Here is an 18,932-nt window from a genome sequence, read left to right as displayed (position 1 = left end):
TATAATTGCTGTCCATATTACATTTCGCTTTCATTGACCGTATTTGTTTAATGATTCAACTGTATTATTTTTTTCGTTTAGCATTATTTCTGATTACCTTGCTAATGCAACTGTGCATTTGCATAGACTCCTTTTCACCTTTATCGTGGTCCTTCAAGGCAGAATGACGTCAGGATCACAACTTAACATGCTAGTTGCTAATCAAAATATTGACACCAACTACTGCCAATGAAAATTGCACCCCAACGACGAATGACCAATAATAATTGTGTTATCCAAAAAAGGAGGGTCCTCTCGAGGGGTGTGGAAGGTAGGGATCAGGTCGACTGACTGCGATGTGCAAGTAAAACGTGAAATTGGTGAGCTAGTAATTTAACCGAATTGCGCACAATTAAAAGTAATAGTGGTTTATACAACTATTCAAAAAACTGTACGTAATCTGCCCGCTGTGCAAAGGTAATCGGTTCCATGGTAGATAGTGCTTGGCTCGTGCAGTTTACGTTAGCTAGACAAACGTCATAAGTTTACTAAGAGCATGGGACCTTGATACTTTGTTAGGCCTGTAAAGGAACAACCTAGCTGTATAACCAGCTAACGTTGGCACAAGCCTCATATTTGGCAGTGTGGTTTACTTCTTATAGTTATGTAAATTATTCGTAGTTTGCCGTCAATATTGACAGTGTCAAAACGTGACATTGTTGGTAACGAGTGTTCCAATTCAACCACTTGCTTTAATTAGCGGCCACTTCTAGTTGTTTAACTTGCACAACCTGCAGCATGTTTCAGTCTATACAACGGCGGCCTATAGCGTTATGTGAAATCGGTGTATGTGCTGTTAGGTTTCAAAGCAGTAATGCACTGGGACAGGGAATTGGCAAGGGCAAATCCGTAACCACCTCATGGATGGGACGACGCATTGGCCTGTTGTTGTCATGGCTCCAGAGATCGGGGATGGGCACGAATGAAAAAGCGAGATCTGACAAGAAGAAGCAAGGCCTGCTGTCAATTTTTGCCAACCATTGTAGCTTTGTGACCGGCCAGAGGCTTCGACGCGCTCATCAGATTGGAGAGCTCTACTCAAACCTGTACTCGGAGCGTACCAGGTGGACTCTGGTAGGAAGCATATGGCGTCGACTCCAGAGCAAGCACGCCTCCACGGGGAAGCTTATGGCTGCACTGGCTGGTGTATTTATGTGGGAGGACGAGAAGGTTCGAGATGACGAACTACACAGGTACATGCTGTTACTTAAAATTAAGCAATAAGGCCAAAGGGGGTGTGATATATGGACAATATATCACTGCAAGGGCAGCTCTTAAAGGCGACGCAACGCGGAGTGCCTGGATACAGACCTTAGCCGTGGTATATTGGCGATATACCACAAACCCCCGATGTGCCTTATTGCTATTATAAACTTGTTACCAACGTAAAAATACATGTTTTGTCATACCCCTGCGGCAGTCTGGCAACTAACATTCAGGGCTCGAACCACCCAGTTTATCATGTGAACATTGTGTCCATATTGTACTGTCAACGTATAATAAGCAGCGTAGGGGCAGCGTGTGAGTGGCGTCAATATGCGTGTATGTGTGAGCATATGTAGTTTACAGTACCTTGAAAGTATTCATACCCTTTTGATTCATTCCACATTTTGTTACAACCGGAATTCAAAATGGATTAAATACAATTGTTTTCTCACCCATCTACACACAATACTCCATAATGACAAAGTGAAAACATGTTGAATATTAAATACAGATCTAATTTACATAAGTATTCACACCCCTGAGTCAATACTTTGTATAAGCACCTTTGGCACCGATTACAGCTGTGTCTTTCTGAGTAGGAACACTTCAACTGTGAGAGACGGAATCTAAAACAAAAATCCAGAAAATCACATTGTATGATTTATAAGTAAGTAATTAGCATTTTATTGCATGACATAAGTATTTGATCACCTACCAACCAGTAAGAATTCCGGCTCTCACAGACCTGTTAGTTTTTCTGGTTTGAAGAAGCTCTCCTGTTCTCCACTCATTACCTGTATTAACTGCACCTGTTTGAATGCGTTACCTGTATAAAAGACACCTGTCCACACACTCAATCAAACAGACTCCAACCTCTCCACAATGGCCAAGACCAGGGAGCTGTGTAAGGACATCAGGGTTAAATTATAGACATGCACAAGGCTGGGATGGGCTACAGAACAATAGGCAAGCAGCTTGGTGAGAAGGCAACAACTGTTGGTGCAATTATTAGAAAATGGAAGAAGTTCAAGATGACGGTCAATCACCCTCGGTCTGGGGCTCCATGCAAGATCTCACCTCGTGGGGCATCAATGATCATGAGGAAGGTGAGGGATCAGCCCAGAACTACACGGCAGGACCTGATCAATGACCTGAAGAGAGCTGGGACCACAGTCTCAAAGAAAACCATTAGTAACACACTATGCCATCATGGATTAAAATTCTGCAGCGCATACAAGGTCCCCCTGCTCAAGCCAGCGCATGTCCAGGCCTGTCTGAAGTTTGCCAATGACCATCTGGATGATCCAGAGGAGGAATGGGAGAAGGTCATGTGGTCTGATGAGACAAAAATAGAGCTTTTTTGGTCTAAACTCCACTCGCCGTGTTTGGAGGAAGAATGTTGAGTACAACCCCAAGAACGCCATCCCAACCGTGAAGCATGGAGGTGGAAACATCATTCTTTGGGGATGCTTTTCTGCAAAAGGGACAGGACGACTGCACCGTATTGAGGGGAGGATGGATGGGGCCGTGTATCGCGAGATCTTGGCCAACAACCTCCTTCCCTCAGTAAGAGCATTGAAGATGGGTCGTGGCTGGGTCTTCCAGCATGACAATGACCCGAAACACACAGCCAGGGCAACTAAGGAGTGGCTCCGTAAGAAGCATCTCAAGGTCCTGGAGTGGCCTAGCCAGTCTCCAGACCTGAACCCAATAGAACATCTTTGGAGGGAGCTGAAAGTCCGTATTGCCTAGTGACAGCCCCGAAACCAGAAGGATCTGGAGAAGGTCTGTATAGAGGAGTGGGCCAAAATCCCTGCTGCAGTGTGTGCAAACCTGGTCAAGAACTACAGGAAGCGTATGATCTCTATAATTGCAAACAAAGTTTTCTGTACCAAAATATTAAGTTCTGCTTTTCTGATGTATCAAATACTTATGTCATGCAATAAAATGCAAATTAATTGCTTAAAAATCATACAATGTGATTTTCTGGATTTTTGTTTTAGATTCCGTCAGTGCAAATAAGAAAGGGGGTCAATTCAAATAGTCAGGTTAGCCATTTGATTACTGACAGTTAGTTTTATGGTTTGGGGGTAGAAGCTGTTCAGGAGCCTTTTGGTCCCAGACTTGGTGCTTGGGCACCACTTAACATGCGGTAGCAGAGATAACGGTCTATAGCTGTGTTGTTAATGAGTATATACCACATACTATTAGTTAATTTTAGTATACTGTAAACAAATGGTATCCTTTCAGTTGAGCATACTAGCGCTTCGGCTGTCTACCGGAAGTTGATGCTGTTGCTATGCAACTTCTTGCTAGCTTGTTAGCGTAACAAATTACTAGCTAGACATTTTACGATTTGGGGTGTGTTCGTAAATTCAATCTAGAGTGCCAGGGTGCGCTCTAGGCGTCCGTAATTGCAGACCGTTGTTTGTCAGATTTTCAGTTCATAAATTCAGAGTGTTACGCTCTGGCCGAGGAGTCGAGTTGAGCCGAGCGTTCTGCAGTCAAGCACCCAAGCTAACAGCTTAGTCGGCTAGCTTGCTAGCTAATTCCTGACACAAATGAGAGAAGGCCTCAATCTGACCATTTTAATTGCCCTAGCAGAGCTGGTTAGGCTGTTTTCATGTTATCCAGAGCATTTGTGATTGTAACTGTGCTGCTGGCAACAATTTAATTCCACTTTTTTTGCAGACGTTTCCTGACACCGGCCATATATTCAATGGGGTTTTTAGCGTTTGTAAATTCATCAGGTATTCTGCGCTCTGGCTCTCTCTGAAATCGGAGTAGATAGCCAGAATTAACAATGTCCATTGTGGACGCACAACGACTATACATTGCTCAACATTTCCTTAACATTTGTCATAAAGCAATGAGTTTGTATACGCTCTCGTCGGACTTCGGCTGCATATTTTCCACTATTTTCTTAAAATCTGAAAACGTTGTGAAGCCACGCCCATTTTCTGAATTGCATTACTTGCCCTAAAAGCAAGGAAATATTGTCCACTGCTTGTATACTTTGTATTTTGGCTAATTTAGTACAACATCTGGGAACTTTTGGCATACTAACTATGACCAATAAGCATACTAAATTCACGTCAGAAATAGTAAGGTTAGTGCGGTTTAGTATGAGTATTCGAACACAGCTTATGACTTGGGTGGCTGGAGTGTTTGACACATTTTAGGGCCTTCCTCTGTCACCGCCTGGTATAGACATCCTGGATGTCAGGGAGCTTGACGCTGTGATTTACTAGTCTGTATGCATTACCCTCTGTAGCGCCTGTCGGTCGAATACTAAGCAATTGCAATACCAATCTGGGATGCAGCCAGTCAAGCTGCTCACAGTGGTGCAGCTGATGGACCTTTTGAGGATCTGAGGGTCCATGTCAAATCTTTTTAGCCTGCTGAGGGAGTAGTGGTGTTGTCGTGTCCTCTTCACGACTGTGTTGGTGTGTTTTGGAACATGATAGATCCTTATTGATGCGGACACCGAGAAACCTTAAGCTCTTGACCCGCTCCACTACAGCCCCGTCGATGTGAATGGGGGGCATGTTCGGCCCTCCTATTCGCCACAATCTTTTGTCTTTTTTGACATTGAGGGAGAGGTTTTTGTCTTTGCACCACACTGCCAGGCCTCTGACCTCCCTATAGGATTTCTCATTATTGGTGATCAAGCCTACCAGCTAGGCTTGGGCAGTATGCCTTATGCTGTATATCGGGGAATTTGGAAATAGCCACAGGATGGTTTTTCAGTACCGTTAAACTTATTAATAAAAAGTTTTGAAAAGTTTTCAATAAATGTATTTTCTAAGTTTATACTAAGGTTGAAGTGTGGGAACCTGGTTACTGAGATTTACTGCCCCAAACCACTCCCTGTTCCACAGATAAATAATTTTAATTCATTATTTATATGAACATTATGGTATGAAATGGAACTGTTAAATTTTATGCAATAATATAATTCTGGCTTCTCTACGGCCTCTGCATGATGAAGGGTGGGCACAGACCGCCCATCCCAGTATGGAGCTCAGTTCACATTGCATGTAGACCTATCTCATGTTAACTTTTTTTTATTGTGACTGGTAGGCCTACATTTGCTGCAGCATAGCCTATATTACAGTAATATAAAGACTGAATGCGCTTCTAATTTACACATCTCCATCTGGCTTTCGGAGGTCACCTTGTTTTTTTAAAAATTGTAAAGTATTTTTTTTAAATAAAACAGCCTATAAGAATATCCTTGCTTTAAATAAGTGCACGCGCAAGCACTCTCTCGCAATCTTCCTATCGCTCCATCAACGCCATTGAAATTGCATCCAAAATAGATAATCTTGTTCTAGAGTGAGATATAGACGCATGCATGCATACGGTACCAGTCAAAAGTTTGTACACACCTACTCATTCCAGGTTATTCTTTTTTTACTATTTTCTACATTGTAGTATACTAGTGAAGACATCAAAACTATGAAATAACACATATGGAATCATGTAGTAACCAAAAAAGTGTTAAACTAATCAAAATATATTTTATATTTGAGCTTCTTGAAAGTAGCCACCCTTTGCCTTGATGACAGCTTGCACACTCATGAGGAAATATAAATATATATTTTTAACACTTTTGGTTACTAAATGATTCCATTTGTGTTATTTCTTGTTTTGATGTCTTCACTATTATTCTACAATATAGAAAATAGTAAAAATTAAGAAAAACCCTTGAAAGGCACATGGGTGCAGTTTTCTTGTTGTCCTCGTTCCGCTGTGAAAGGACCACTCTGGTGTCCGAGGTGTCCACCTCCATCACAAAGGGAAGAGTTGGATCAGGATGAACGAGGATGGGTCCAGAGGTGAAACGTTCCTTGAGCGCCATGAATGCCCTGTCAGCATCGGGGGTCCAGCAAAAACGGGTCTGGGACTTGCACATTTATGAAAGATAAACTAAAATATCACATTCATCTAAGAATTCAGACCCTTTACTCAGTACTTTGTTGAAGTGCCTTTGGCAGCGATTACAGCCTTGAGTATTCTTGAATATGATGCTACAGACTTGGCACACCTGTATTTGGGGAGTTTCTCCCATTCCCCTCTGCAGATCCCCTCGGGCTCTGTCAGGTTGGATGGGGAGTGTCGCTGCACAGCTATTTTCAGGTCTACAGAGATGTTCGATCGGGTTCAAGTCCGGGCTCTGGCTGGACCACTCAAGGACATTGAGACTTGTCCCGAAGTCGCTCCTGTGTTGTCTTGGCTGTGTGCTTAGGGTCGTTGTCCTGTTGGAATGTGACCCTTTGCCCCAGTCTGAAGTCCTGAGCGCTCTGGAGCAGGTTTTCATCAAGGATCTTTCTACTTTACTCCGTTGATCTTTCCCTTGATCCTGACTAGTCTCCCAGTCCCTACCGCTGAAAGACATCCCCACAGCATGATGCTGCCACCACCATGCTTCACCATAGGGATGGTGCCTGTTGCCTCCAGACGTAATGCTTGGCATTCAGGACAAATAGTTCAATCTTGGTTTCATCAGACCAGAGAATCTTGTTGTCATGATCTAAGGCCTTTTAGATTTAAACAATTGTTGGAAAAGTTACTTGTCATGCACAACGTAGATGTCCTAACCGACTTGCCAAAACTATAGTTTGTTAACAAGAAATTTGTGGAGTGGTTTAAAAATGTGTTTTAATGACTCCAACCTAAGCATGTAAACTTCTGACTTCAACTGTAGTTTAGGCTTACATTAGGCGTATGATTCCTACCTTTTTGAGTAGCATACCCTTTTCCTTTCTTCCTGTTCCAATTACATTTGCCTAAACCTACTGTTAAGTTACCAGGTTGTTAGCTAGCTAGGTAACATGACCGAACTGTCTTATCAAACCAATAATTAGCGAACCCGGGATTAGTACAACAGCCTGCGACATGGGGCGGCAGGGTAGCCTAGTGGTTAGAGTGTTGGACTAGTAACCCCCGAGCTGACAAAGTACAAATCTGTCGTTCTGCCCCTGAACAGGCAGTTAACCCACTGTTCCTAGGCCGTCATTGAAAATAAGAATTTATTCTTAACTGACTTGCCTGGTTAAATAAAGGTAAAATAAAAATGTTTTTAAAATTATATCAAATGTGCACGAATCCCATTTTAAAATAGGTATCTCCAGTAATATGGGTCACATTTTTAAAAACCATATAGGCTCGAGACAAGCCATTTTCTTTGCTGTGAAGCTGCAAGCAGGCCTGTCGCCAAGCAGTGCTCCATTTTACCCCTCTGACACTGAGGCTGCATGACAGTGAACTTCAAACTCAGACAGGTCTGTGCTCTTGGTTAAAACAGGCTATTTGAAATGATACAATGTATCAACATTGCTCTCTTTGTCATCAGGGTCTGCATCCCTGCTCTCCATCACTGCTAAATGTATATATTTTGTTTTAACTGACTGAGGATGCGCATGAAGAGCAGAAGGAGAGAAGCATGTGAGGGAGGGCTGGTAGAGGGTTATGCTGGCTGATTACAGCTGCTACACGTGATGTGAGCATGGAAGTGAATATGATTGGACCTGTGCATACCAGAGACTAGTGGCTGTTGCTTCAATTCAACTGAATTTATAAACATTTTGTAGCAGTTTTTTTTTAGATCGCTAGGGCTGGAAAAAGTCTATCATATGAAATGGTGCTACGGTATTCCAAAATGTTGGTATCATGACATTTTGGTACTGTGATATTACCGTGTTAAGATCTCTATCACTGCACACTTCCCCAGATGTGGACTAGAGCTCCAAGCTTTGGAGAAGGTGAAGAATCTGAGTGCATCTTCAGAAAAGGAGAAGGCTGCAGGGCAGATGGAGACCGGCTGGGAGGTTGTCATGGAGAAGAATAACTTCAAAGTGTGGAGGCGGCCCATCGAGGGAAGCCACTTGTGGGAATACAGAGGTCAGCCTGCATTGTCACTTATAGCTTTGTTGTGCTTCTACACCTGCATTGCTTGCTGTTTGGGGTTTTAAGCTGGGTTTCTGTAGTGACATCAGCTGATGTAAGAAGGGCTTTATAAATAAATGTCATTGATTGTTGACACTTAGAATGAGTATTCAGACCCCTTCACTTTTTACACATTTTGTTTCTAAAATTAGGAAATGTTTATTTAATCCAATCTACACACAATACAACATAATGACAGGTTTTTAGAAATTTTTGCTAATAAATAAAAAACTTTACAAAAGTATTCAGACCCTTTGCTATGAGACTCCAAATTGAGCTCTGGGGCATCCTGTTTCCATTGATTGGACATGATTTGGAAAGGCACACACCTGTCAATATAAGGTCCCACAGTTGACAGTACATGTCAGAGCAAAAACCAAGCCATGAGGTTGAAGGAATTGTCCGTAGAGCTCCGAGACAGGATTGTGTCGAGGCACAAATTTGGAGAAGGGTACCAGAAAGTATCTGCAACATTGAAGGTCTGGTGGCCCCCATTCTTAAATGGAAGAAGTTTGTTCCCGCCAAGACTCTTCATAAAGCTGGCCACCCAGCCAAACTGAGCAATCAGGGTGTCACGCCTGCTCCCCCTCTCTGGTGCTCGAAGCCGCCAGGCTCCCCAGCATTACACACTCCTGCCACCATCGGTACTCCTGCCTTTCCCCATCTTGCGCATCAGCGTGTTATTGGAATCACCTGGACTCAATCATCTGATTATTACTTCCCCTATATTTGTCAGTTCCCCATCTCTGTTCCCTGCTGCTGCAGTGATTGAAGAATGTCGTTGTTTTGCCTGTGTGCTGACGCTGTGCCTGTCTTGTTTCATATCTGTTCCTTATTAAATGTTGACTCCCCGTACCTGCTTCTGATCTCTGGCGTCAGTCCTTACACAGGGGAGAAGGGCCTTGGTCAGGGAGGTGACCAAGAACCCAAAGGTCACTCTGTCAAAGCGCCAGAGTTCCTCTGTGGAGATGGGATACCTTCCAGAAGGACAACATCTCTGCAGCACTCCACCAATCAGGCCTTTATGGTAGAGTGGGCAGAAGGAAGCCACTCCTCAGTAAAAGACACGACAGCCCGCTTGGAGTTTGTCAAAAGGCACCTAGAAACTCTTAGACCATGAGAATCAAGGTTCACTGGTCTGATGAAACCAAGAATGAACTCTTTGTCCTTAATGCCAAGCGTCACGTCTGGCGGGAACCTGGCACCATCCCTACAGTGAAGCATGGTGGTGGCAGCATCATGTTGTGGGGATGTCTTTCAGCGGCAGGGACTGGGAGACTAGTCAGGATCGAGGCAAAGTACAGAGATCCTTGATGATAACCTGCTCCAGAGCACTCAAGACGAAGGTTCACCTTCCAACATGACAAGACTCGAGGCTGTAATCGCTGCCAACGGTGTTTCAACAAAGTACTGTGTAAAGGGTCTGAAAACTTGGGTAAATAAGATATTTTTTTTATATATATATATATATATGTTCGCAAAAAATTCTAAACTTCTTTTTGCTTTGTCATTATGGGCTATTGTGTGTAGATATAATACATTTTAGAATAAGGCTTTAACTTAACAAAATGTGAAGTCAAGGGGTCTGAATACTTTCCGAATGCCCGGTACCTTTTCTATCTGGCATGTCATAATTTCATCAACCTTATTGATGTACATGAGTGTCATTATTAACACCCTTTTCCCTCTAATCTTTTCACAGTTTTGGGTTCTTACAACGATGTCACCCCCAGACAGTTCTTCAATGTTCAGGTACTAAGCAGGTTTATTTTATGCAAACTGTCTTGACTTGGTATAATAGTTTAATTTTTAATGTTTAAAAAATGTGTGCAAGAGAACTTGTACCTTCACTAACCAAGTTTCCATCGCAACTTTTTATGCGAGTGTAGTATACGTCGTATTTAAAAAATGTAATGACGCGCCTGATGAAAACAGAACATTTGTCGGTAAACTTTCCAAATGTCGACAATACAAAGTACGCTAGACAAGGTGGGATACTTTTGATGTCGGTAAAATACATATTATGCGAGAAATGCTTTTATGCGCCAATATTGATATAATAGCCATCATATCGAAGTGAACTTGGTGACATGTATTGTGGTCCTCTCATTACAACTTATCAGGAAAGAATGTGGTTTAGTAGGGTACAGATTAAATACGTTACAGTGCCTTGCGAAAGTATTCGGCCCCCTTGAACTTTGCGACCTTTTGCCACATTTCAGGCTTCAAATATAAAGATATAAAACGGTATTTTTTTGTGAAGAATCAACAACAAGTGGGACACAATCATGAAGTGGAATGACATTTATTGGATATTTCAAAAAAATGTAACAAATCAAAAACTGAAAAATTGGGCGTGCAAAATTATTCAGCCCCTTTACTTTCAGTGCAGCAAACTCTCTCCAGAAGTTCAGTGAGGATCTCTGAATGATCCAATGTTGACCTAAATGACTAATGATGATAAATACAATCCACCTGTGTGTAATCAAGTCTCCGTATAAATGCACCAGCACTGTGATAGTCTCAGAGGTCCGTTAAAAGCGCTTAGAGCATCATGAAGAACAAGGAACACACCAGGCAGGTCCGAGATACTGTTGTGAAGAAGTTTAAAGCCGGATTTGGATACAAAAAGATTTCCCGAGCTTTAAACATCCCAAGGAGCACTGTGCAAGCGATAATATTGAAATGGAAGGAGTTTCAGACCACTGCAAATCTACCAAGACCTGGCCGTCCCTCTAAACTTTCAGCTCATACAAGGAGAAGACTGATCAGAGATGCAGCCAAGAGGCCAATGATCACTCTGGATGAACTGCAGAGATCTACAGCTGAGGTGGGAGACTCTGTCCATAGGACAACAATCAGTCGTATATTGCACAAATCTGGCCTTTATGGAAGAGTGGCAAGAAGAAAGCCATTTCTTAAAGATATCCATAAAAAGTGTAGTTTAAAGTTTGCCACAAGCCACCTGGGAGACACACCAAACATGTGGAAGAAGGTGCTCTGGTCAGATGAAACCAAAATTGAACTTTTTGGCAACAATGCAAAACGTTATGTTTGGCGTAAAAGCAACACAGCTCATCACCCTGAACACCCCATCCCCACTGTCAAACATGGTGGTGGCAGCATCAATGTTTGGGCCTGCTTTTCTTCAGCAGGGACAGGGAAGATGGTTAAAATTGATGGGAAGATGGATGGAGCCAAATACAGGACCATTCTGGAAGAAAACCTGATGGAGTCTGCAAAAGACCTGAGACTGGGACGGAGATTTGTCTTCCAACAAGACAATGATCCAAAACATAAAGCAAAATCTACAATGGAATGGTTCAAAAATAAACATATCCAGGTGTTAGAATGGCCAAGTCAAAGTCCAGACCTGAATCCAATCGAGAATCTGTGGAAAGAACTGAAAACTGCTGTTCACAAATGCTCTCCAACCAACCTCACTGAGCTCGAGCTGTTTTGCAAGGAGGAATGGGAAAAAATTTCAGTCTCTCGATGTGCAAAACTGATAAGAGACTTACCCCAAGCGACTTACAGCTGTAATCGCAGCAAAAGGTGGCGCTACAAAGTATTAACTTAAGGGGGCTGAATAATTTTGCACGCCCAATTTTTCAGTTTTTGATTTGTTAAAAAAGTTTGAAATATCCAATAAATGTCGTTCCACTTCTTGATTGTGTCCCACTTGTTGTTGATTCTTCACAAAAAAATACAGTTTTATATCTTTATGTTTGAAGCCTGAAATGTGGCAAAAGGTCGCAAAGTTCAAGGGGGCCGAATACTTTCGCAAGTCACTGTATGAACTTCACAGGGTGGTGAAAGTTCAAGGTTATGAGCTTGATGCTTCTTTCCAATAAATATGAATGGTCTTATTCTGGTGACAGGATCATTGATGCTTGGCTGCCATTTGACAAATAGAAATAATATCGCTCTTTTGTCCATAATAATCTCACTGTATCTGCGAGCTGTTGGCTAGAGTGCATATGCCAATAACAGAGTGGGCGAACTCTCTATATAATGCAAAAAAAATGTGTGAGCAAACCATCAGTGTTAAAGGCAATGGAAACTAATTTAATTTGTATTATTCATGGAAATGTGAATGGAAAAGTGAAAAAGGTATTTATGTGCGCTATGTCACACACAGCGTTTTATCCCCAACAAGTCAATTTAACGGAAAAGCATCTCTGTGGGAAAAAGTTGATATTGTTATGCAGATTTTAGAATATTCACATGAAAGTCTGTCGCCAATTGGATGGAAACCTAGCTAATGAACCTGTTAAGAGATTATTCAGTAGAAAATGTGCAAGTGGCTTGTGTGTACATTCAGCACCTGAAGTCCTGCATGTTCAAACACTCCCTTTGTGTGTCTGTGTGCTTATTGCCATGTGTGTCTGTCTACCCAAATGCCCTTGTTGGAGTGTAAGGTTTGTGTGGAGATATGTAGCTCTACGTGTTGTATGTGTGTGCTAAATTTAAGCCTCTGTTCCTCTCGTCTCACGCACTGCCCTTTGCCACAGTTGGACACTGAGTACAGGAAAAAGTGGGACGCTCTAGTTCTTAAGCTGGAGGTGGTGGACAGGGACGTCAACACAGGCTCAGAGGTTGTACACTGGGCCACGCATTTCCCTGTAAGTTCCCCTTGCCAACTCACACACTAGAAATGCAGAACTCGTGCTTATCAAAGTCATGCACTTGCGATATGCTTTCATTTCCTCAGTAGTTTCTCTGTTATATTGTAACATTTCTAGACTGAGTTCTGCATGTTTTTGCCTTGTTCATGTGTTCTCGATTTGATTATTGCAGATATGCAAGCATACAGTGTTGTATTTTATGGAAGAAAACAATTTTTCCCTGAAATAAGGGCTGTGTCATAGTCCACAGATGACAACAATAAGTTATCCTACATTTTTGATTTTTGATTTGTTGTATTATCTTCCCACAGTATCCCATGTACTCACGAGACTATGTTTATGTGCGTCGCTATGATGTTGATGTGGAGAATAATCTGATGGTCCTGATCTCCAGGTGAGTGACTTCATGTCAAGTAGTTATATTGAAATGAAGGCTGTCAAAAGCGATACAAATATTTAAGTTAATCGTATGGTTTTCTGTTGGTAACTAAGATTAATCACATTTGTGATTGTTCAAATATGACCCTAATTAAAGATGTTTCCATTTTAAACCATATTGGGTTGTAGGTATAATATATTTTGATTATAAGGGAGGAAAACTCCAGTAACATCAGCCAGGTTAATGTAAAATAGCATTCAGCTCGCTATTAAATTTAGCCTAGGCTTCTTCTCATCTGTTCTTCAAAATGAACTAGTCAAGCTACTACCTACTAGCGAATGGGGATAATTTGCTTAAATCTTTTGACCTGAGAACTATAACAAAAACAGTCGCTAAATGGAATGGAAGTTCTGTTCTGATTTTAAAATCTGTGTGAAATTGAGTAGAATCTAGAGGCATTCAGCGATGGCATTCTACATTTTCTCATTTGGTTAGCTTGGAAAACGTACAGAAATTTCAACCACAAACACATCCCCAAGCGTTTCTTTAGATAACAAGAAAAAAACATTTGCACAGAAGTAGCGAGCTAGTTAAAGGTATAGTTCAGGATTTTGGCAATGAAGCCATTTTCCCCAGAGTCCGATTTAACTCATTTTTATCTTTGCATCCAGTATGAAGGTAGTGAGGTAGTTTGTGAGCCAATGCTAACTAGCGTTAGCGCAGTGACAGTCTGTGGCATCTACTAGCAGTTACTATAGACTTCCATTCATTGTGCTAATGCTAGTTAGCAATTGCACAAACATTAGTAACTTCATTTGAACTGCACGCAGAGACATAAAAATGGTATCCACGAGTTAATCGGAGTCTGGGGAAGAATATAAAGGGCTTCATTGACAAAATCCTGAACTATCCCTTTATACCATATAAAGACTGTTCACCATGGGGAAGTCATAGGAAAAGGAATCTGGTTGATATCCCTTTAAATGGAGCAAAGGCAGGCTATGGAACAGAGAGCTTTCAGGAAAAACAGCACTTCCAGGTTGGATTTTCCTCAGGTTTCACCTGCAATATCAGTTCTGTTATATTCACAGACAATATTTTGACCGTTTTTGAAATTTTAGTGTTTTCTATCCTAATCTGACAATTATATGCATATTCTAGATTCTGGGCCTGAGAAATAGGCAGTTTCATTTGGGTACGTTTTTTCATTTAAACATCAAAATACTGCCCCCTACACTCAACAGGTTAAGGGCTTGTAAGTAAGCATTTCACATTAAGGCCGGTACCTGTTGTTATTTTGGTTTGAACTGAACAGTATAAAACAATCAGAATGGAGAAAGACCCATTGAACTCACTTTGATGGTATGTTGCCACCATAGGGTCACACACTACTCCTAAAGCAAATGTAGAACTTTTAATTTTTCAAAAACAAAATACTGTCAAATTTGAAAAATACCATGATATATTTTGGCCATATTGCCCAGCGCTACTTTTTGTATAAATTCGATTTTTTTATGCTTGGAATACTATTTATTTATCTCCCGTCCTTTTTTTGTGCCATTTTAGAGCGGTTCAACATCCTGGAGTCCCGGAAACTCAGGACTACGTCAGAGTACACTTATACCAGTCCAAGATGGTCATCCGACCTCACAAGACCTTTGATGAGGTGAAAAGAGTTTATCATAAAACATAGATAATGTCATAATTGGGCAATATTTAGTTATGTGTGTGCATGTTGAATTACAGTATCTGACCTTATGTCATCCTGTCCCACAGAATGGCTTTGACTACCTTCTGACCTACAGCGACGACCCTCAGACCGCCTTTCCCCGCTACTGTGTGAGCTGGATGGTGTCTAGTGGTGAGCTCTCTTTTCTTTTCATGGAGCTTAATGATTATCCCCAGGTGTAAACTGGATGTAGTCATTGTTGGAATATCAACAATAAAAAAAAGTATTTATCTGAATAGACATAGAATTGCTTCACTGAAGGGCAGTAGGGCACAAAAGTAAGTCAAATCCTGATCTTTCCATCAAATGTAGACACTGACTATGCACAATTATTGAGACCTAACTCAATGGGCCAGGGATCATTTTATTTTTAGCTTGAGGTAGCTGGGGTACAGTAATTGGCGGATTCAACATGCCCAACAAGCTGAATCTGCTGGTATTGTAGCTCAGTGCTTTGTTTCTTGGTCTGATTTACTTTTATCTGGATGGAAAGTCACCTTGGGGCCTATTCAATCAAACCCTTTTTTCTTAAAAAATATATATAAATAGGTCATTATGGTCTACAGTCTCTTATCAGATGATGGTGGTTTTCCATGTGGTTGTATGTTATCCTCAGTCCTGGTTATCAACTGTAGCCCTCCTCCCTCATAGGTATGCCTGACTTTCTGGAGAAACTACATACTGCAGCCCTTAGGGCTAAGAACCTGGAGGTAGGGATCTACGACTATGCCAGTGTCATAAAGTCCAATGACACCAAGCACCAGCCCAGCCAGGACCGCATTGGGGACAACACTCGCCCTGGGCAAATCTACGCTTAAGGGACCATGTCTTTTTAGCAGTGGTGGGGAGTTTGATTTAACCTGCACCTGCTCACGTACAACAACCCTCCAAACTCACAAGCTTTTGGACACAAGGGTGGATGGGATATAATGAAACTGGAATATACTTTTGTTGAAGATATTCAGTACTTGTTCCACAGACTGGTTATTGATAACAGACTTGTAATGAACAGCATGGACTGTACCAATAAGCAGTTGAGCCCTTCGGAGAAAGGACTCCGCTTTTGCTGCAAGGAGGATATTCACTGGGACTTCCTGCCTTTGCTACACTTGTACTAGACAGCCAACATCCTCATGCCTCATTTTGCTAACTATCTGCTTCACCAACTAGTGAGATAGCTAAAAAAAATACTACCCCTATAGAGATGTTGCCAAAGCATTTTCTCCCTCCATCCACCATGTCTACTAGTTTCTTCCAGCCACTTTGTTTGGATCCCTTATCTGGTCACATCAGCACTTAAATATCTCACTGTAAAGGTTTCGCTACATAAATACATACCTATAGTTATTTCATACAACAGAGAAAGAAGAACATCAATAATTAAACCCGCTGTGATATCAGGAACATGAGGAACACACTTTGGAGCTGAATGCCCTGGCATATTGACTTCCACAGACAAGTGGATTTAAGGGCTCTTGTGGTCTTTCACATTTTGGGATTGATGTTTTGCTCTCTGCAGAACTGAGGTTCTAACCTTTTTTTGTCTGTCACGCCTTGTCTGTGTTTTAAACTGCCAGGTCACGACACTTCTAACAGCCTTCTGAAGATTACCAGTGTCTTCCTGTCCACAAGGTGTCTTATGGTAACTGCAAAAGTCCTCAGTAACTATGGTGCAAATGCTTGATGTTTTTTTATTTCACTTGCATTGCAGTTCCCGTCCATGTTAAAATGCCCCTATCAAAAAAGCGATATGTAATTTAAAAAAAGCGTGTGTTTTCTTGTGCCACCAAACTATCTGTATTTCAATTGAATGGATATGACTGAAATACTGTTTCTTACTGAGAACTAAGTTCAAAGTTATGGAACAGACATGATTAAAACCGACTGCTCGCTAGATTGCGCTACAGAGGAATATGTTTGTTTGCTAAACTCTTACTGTACCTTAACAGTGAAAGTAGTGCATCAATTGTTCTATTACTGATGAGCTTTGGAAGGCAAGGGTTTAGTAAAATCATGCGTGTATGTGTAATCTTTATTGCATTTTATACTTTTTTTTCCCCAGTCTTGATGTGTAAATGGTTCTGCAAACTACTTAGACCTAATCTTATTAACTGTTTGACTCACTGGAGTAAGGGGCATGTGTGAATTCTCTGCTCAGACTGACAATCTGGTACAATTGAAGGAGCACCTTTTTTCTGTATGTCAGTTTTTTCCCCTGTTACGGATATTGGTATAAACAGAGAATTTTCCAGGCAAAGTTTCATTCATTTATGGTACCAGTATACATGCATGACTACAGTTCCACGAAAACGGATTGTTGGTAGGTCACAAATACTGAGATAGAAATGTAAAAATTCATTGAAGTTGCATTGAAAAGATACCATAGTTCAATACATTCAAATGCATTCAAATGCCAAGGGGCACTTTTGTAATTCCTTGGGTCCCACATCTCAAATCATTTCTGGGTAACAACTGTACCTTACTATAATAGATTATTTTAAAATGGGCAACAAAAAAAACTCAATTTAGCTAGGACTATCTGGGAGTGGTCTAGCTGCTATTGGCAGACACATGCATAACAAGAGTTCCTAACCAATTTACCGCATGGTGATCTCACTAAGGAAAGCTGACACTCCCGCTCATGCAAACCTGATTAGAAGGCCCCGTGTAGATTGTATTTTCAACCAGCAACTATCTAGTTGAGCGTTTGTTTAGTGATGGTCAGAGCTATGTGTATGCAGAGCATAAAACTTTGGTTTCTATATTGAACTACTGTATGCAATGTTTGAGAATGTAAATCTGGCGATTGTAACGCTTTGGTGTGCTATCCCTTTCTAGACTACAATTGTGTGTTCAATATACTGTTTATATATTTTTTTCAACATGCAGTTTACCACCTCGGATATGATTTCCAGAAGTTGATTCCTTTAGAAATTGTGTCAAATATATTGATTGAAAAGAATTGGGAAAATATATGGAACCTGGCAAGAATTTAGTTGTCATTGTATGATTCCATGTTGAAATTGAGCAACTAATATGATTCAATAAACCAATTTGAAGTATACTGTATGTTGCCTTAATCTTTGGTTACACAATAACTAGTGAAAAAGTATTTTAAAATAGTTTATAACGGGTCATTATCTAGTTCACCTGCTTTAGCAAGTGTAGTGCCAATGTCTTTATCAAATACCACCTGAGCATCCTGTTTTGGGCCTGCATAACAGGAATTTGACCCAGGAGTCATTCCTGTAAGTTGTGTGGTTTTTACTCTTTCAATACCAAGCTGCTCCTTCCTGGATGTGTTATTTTGTTATTGTACAATGGCTTCAACACCCCTGAAAAACAACTGATGGGTTATGAAGCAGGACATAAAATGTACTGTTTGATCCACTAGTCACTCAGATTCTTTAAAGGCAAAAACATTACTAGTAGTAATGTGGTATATTGTTAATTTCATTACCAAAATAGAACAAAAGAGACCCAATGTTCACCTGCCACTTTTTAAGGTAACCGTGGTAATGCGACTCAGGTCATGTTTGTGCCTGTGAGATTGACCCAGCTTGTGAACAAAATAATGTAAATAGCCAAGAAACCCAAGGACAAAGTCTCACTTCAGTATAATTTTGTGTCATTTAAATTTGACATTTTTATGCCAGACATAATTTGTCAAATTTGAATGAATTTCCTCATCCCTATAGGCTGTCTCATCATTGTTAGTAATCAGGCCTACTACTGTTGTGTCGTCTGCAAACTTGATTGAATTGGAGGTTTGCGTGGCCTTGCAGTCATGGGTGAACAGGGAGGAGGCTGAGCACGCACCCATGTGGGGCCCCTGTGTTGAGGTTCAGCATTGTGGAGGTGCTGTTTCCTACCTTCACCACCTGGTGGCAGCCAATCAGGAAGTCAAGGACCAAGTTGCACAGGGTGGGGTTCAGACCAAAGGCCCCGAGCTTAATGATGATCTTGGAGGGTACCAAACAAACCAGCAGCCTCACTGCCT

At 41.3% G+C, this 18,932-nt stretch overlaps 1 protein-coding gene across 1 annotated transcript; it reads left to right on the top strand.

Annotated features, from left to right (window-relative positions):
* Positions 1 to 298: 298 nt before the first annotated feature.
* Positions 299 to 17,996, top strand: LOC112231083 (stAR-related lipid transfer protein 7, mitochondrial). Its single transcript, XM_024397617.2, has 8 exons — positions 299 to 1,232; positions 7,982 to 8,151; positions 9,899 to 9,948; positions 12,711 to 12,821; positions 13,136 to 13,218; positions 14,770 to 14,869; positions 14,980 to 15,064; positions 15,584 to 17,996. Exons 1-8 carry the CDS (start codon positions 778 to 780, stop codon positions 15,748 to 15,750), a joined length of 1,221 nt encoding a protein of 406 aa, XP_024253385.1. The 5' UTR covers positions 299 to 777; the 3' UTR covers positions 15,751 to 17,996.
* The last annotated feature ends 936 nt before the right edge of the window (positions 17,997 to 18,932 follow it).

Source organism: Oncorhynchus tshawytscha, linkage group LG33 (genome assembly GCF_018296145.1).
Source record: "Oncorhynchus tshawytscha isolate Ot180627B linkage group LG33, Otsh_v2.0, whole genome shotgun sequence".
Taxonomy (NCBI): Eukaryota; Metazoa; Chordata; class Actinopteri; order Salmoniformes; family Salmonidae; genus Oncorhynchus; species Oncorhynchus tshawytscha.
The sequence above is the reverse complement of the archived record's forward strand: the minus strand, read 5'-3'. Positions and strand labels throughout refer to the sequence as shown.

Excerpts from the sequence above, each read along its gene's own strand:
- LOC112231083 (XM_024397617.2), top strand. The coding sequence starts at position 778 with ATGTTTCAGTCTATACAACGGCGGCCTATAGCGTTATGTGAAATCGGT. Across the intron at positions 9,949-12,710 it reads GACAGTTCTTCAATGTTCAG|TTGGACACTGAGTACAGGAA; the intron begins GTACTAAGCAGG and ends CCTTTGCCACAG. Across the intron at positions 15,065-15,583 it reads GAGCTGGATGGTGTCTAGTG|GTATGCCTGACTTTCTGGAG; the intron begins GTGAGCTCTCTT and ends CCTCCCTCATAG.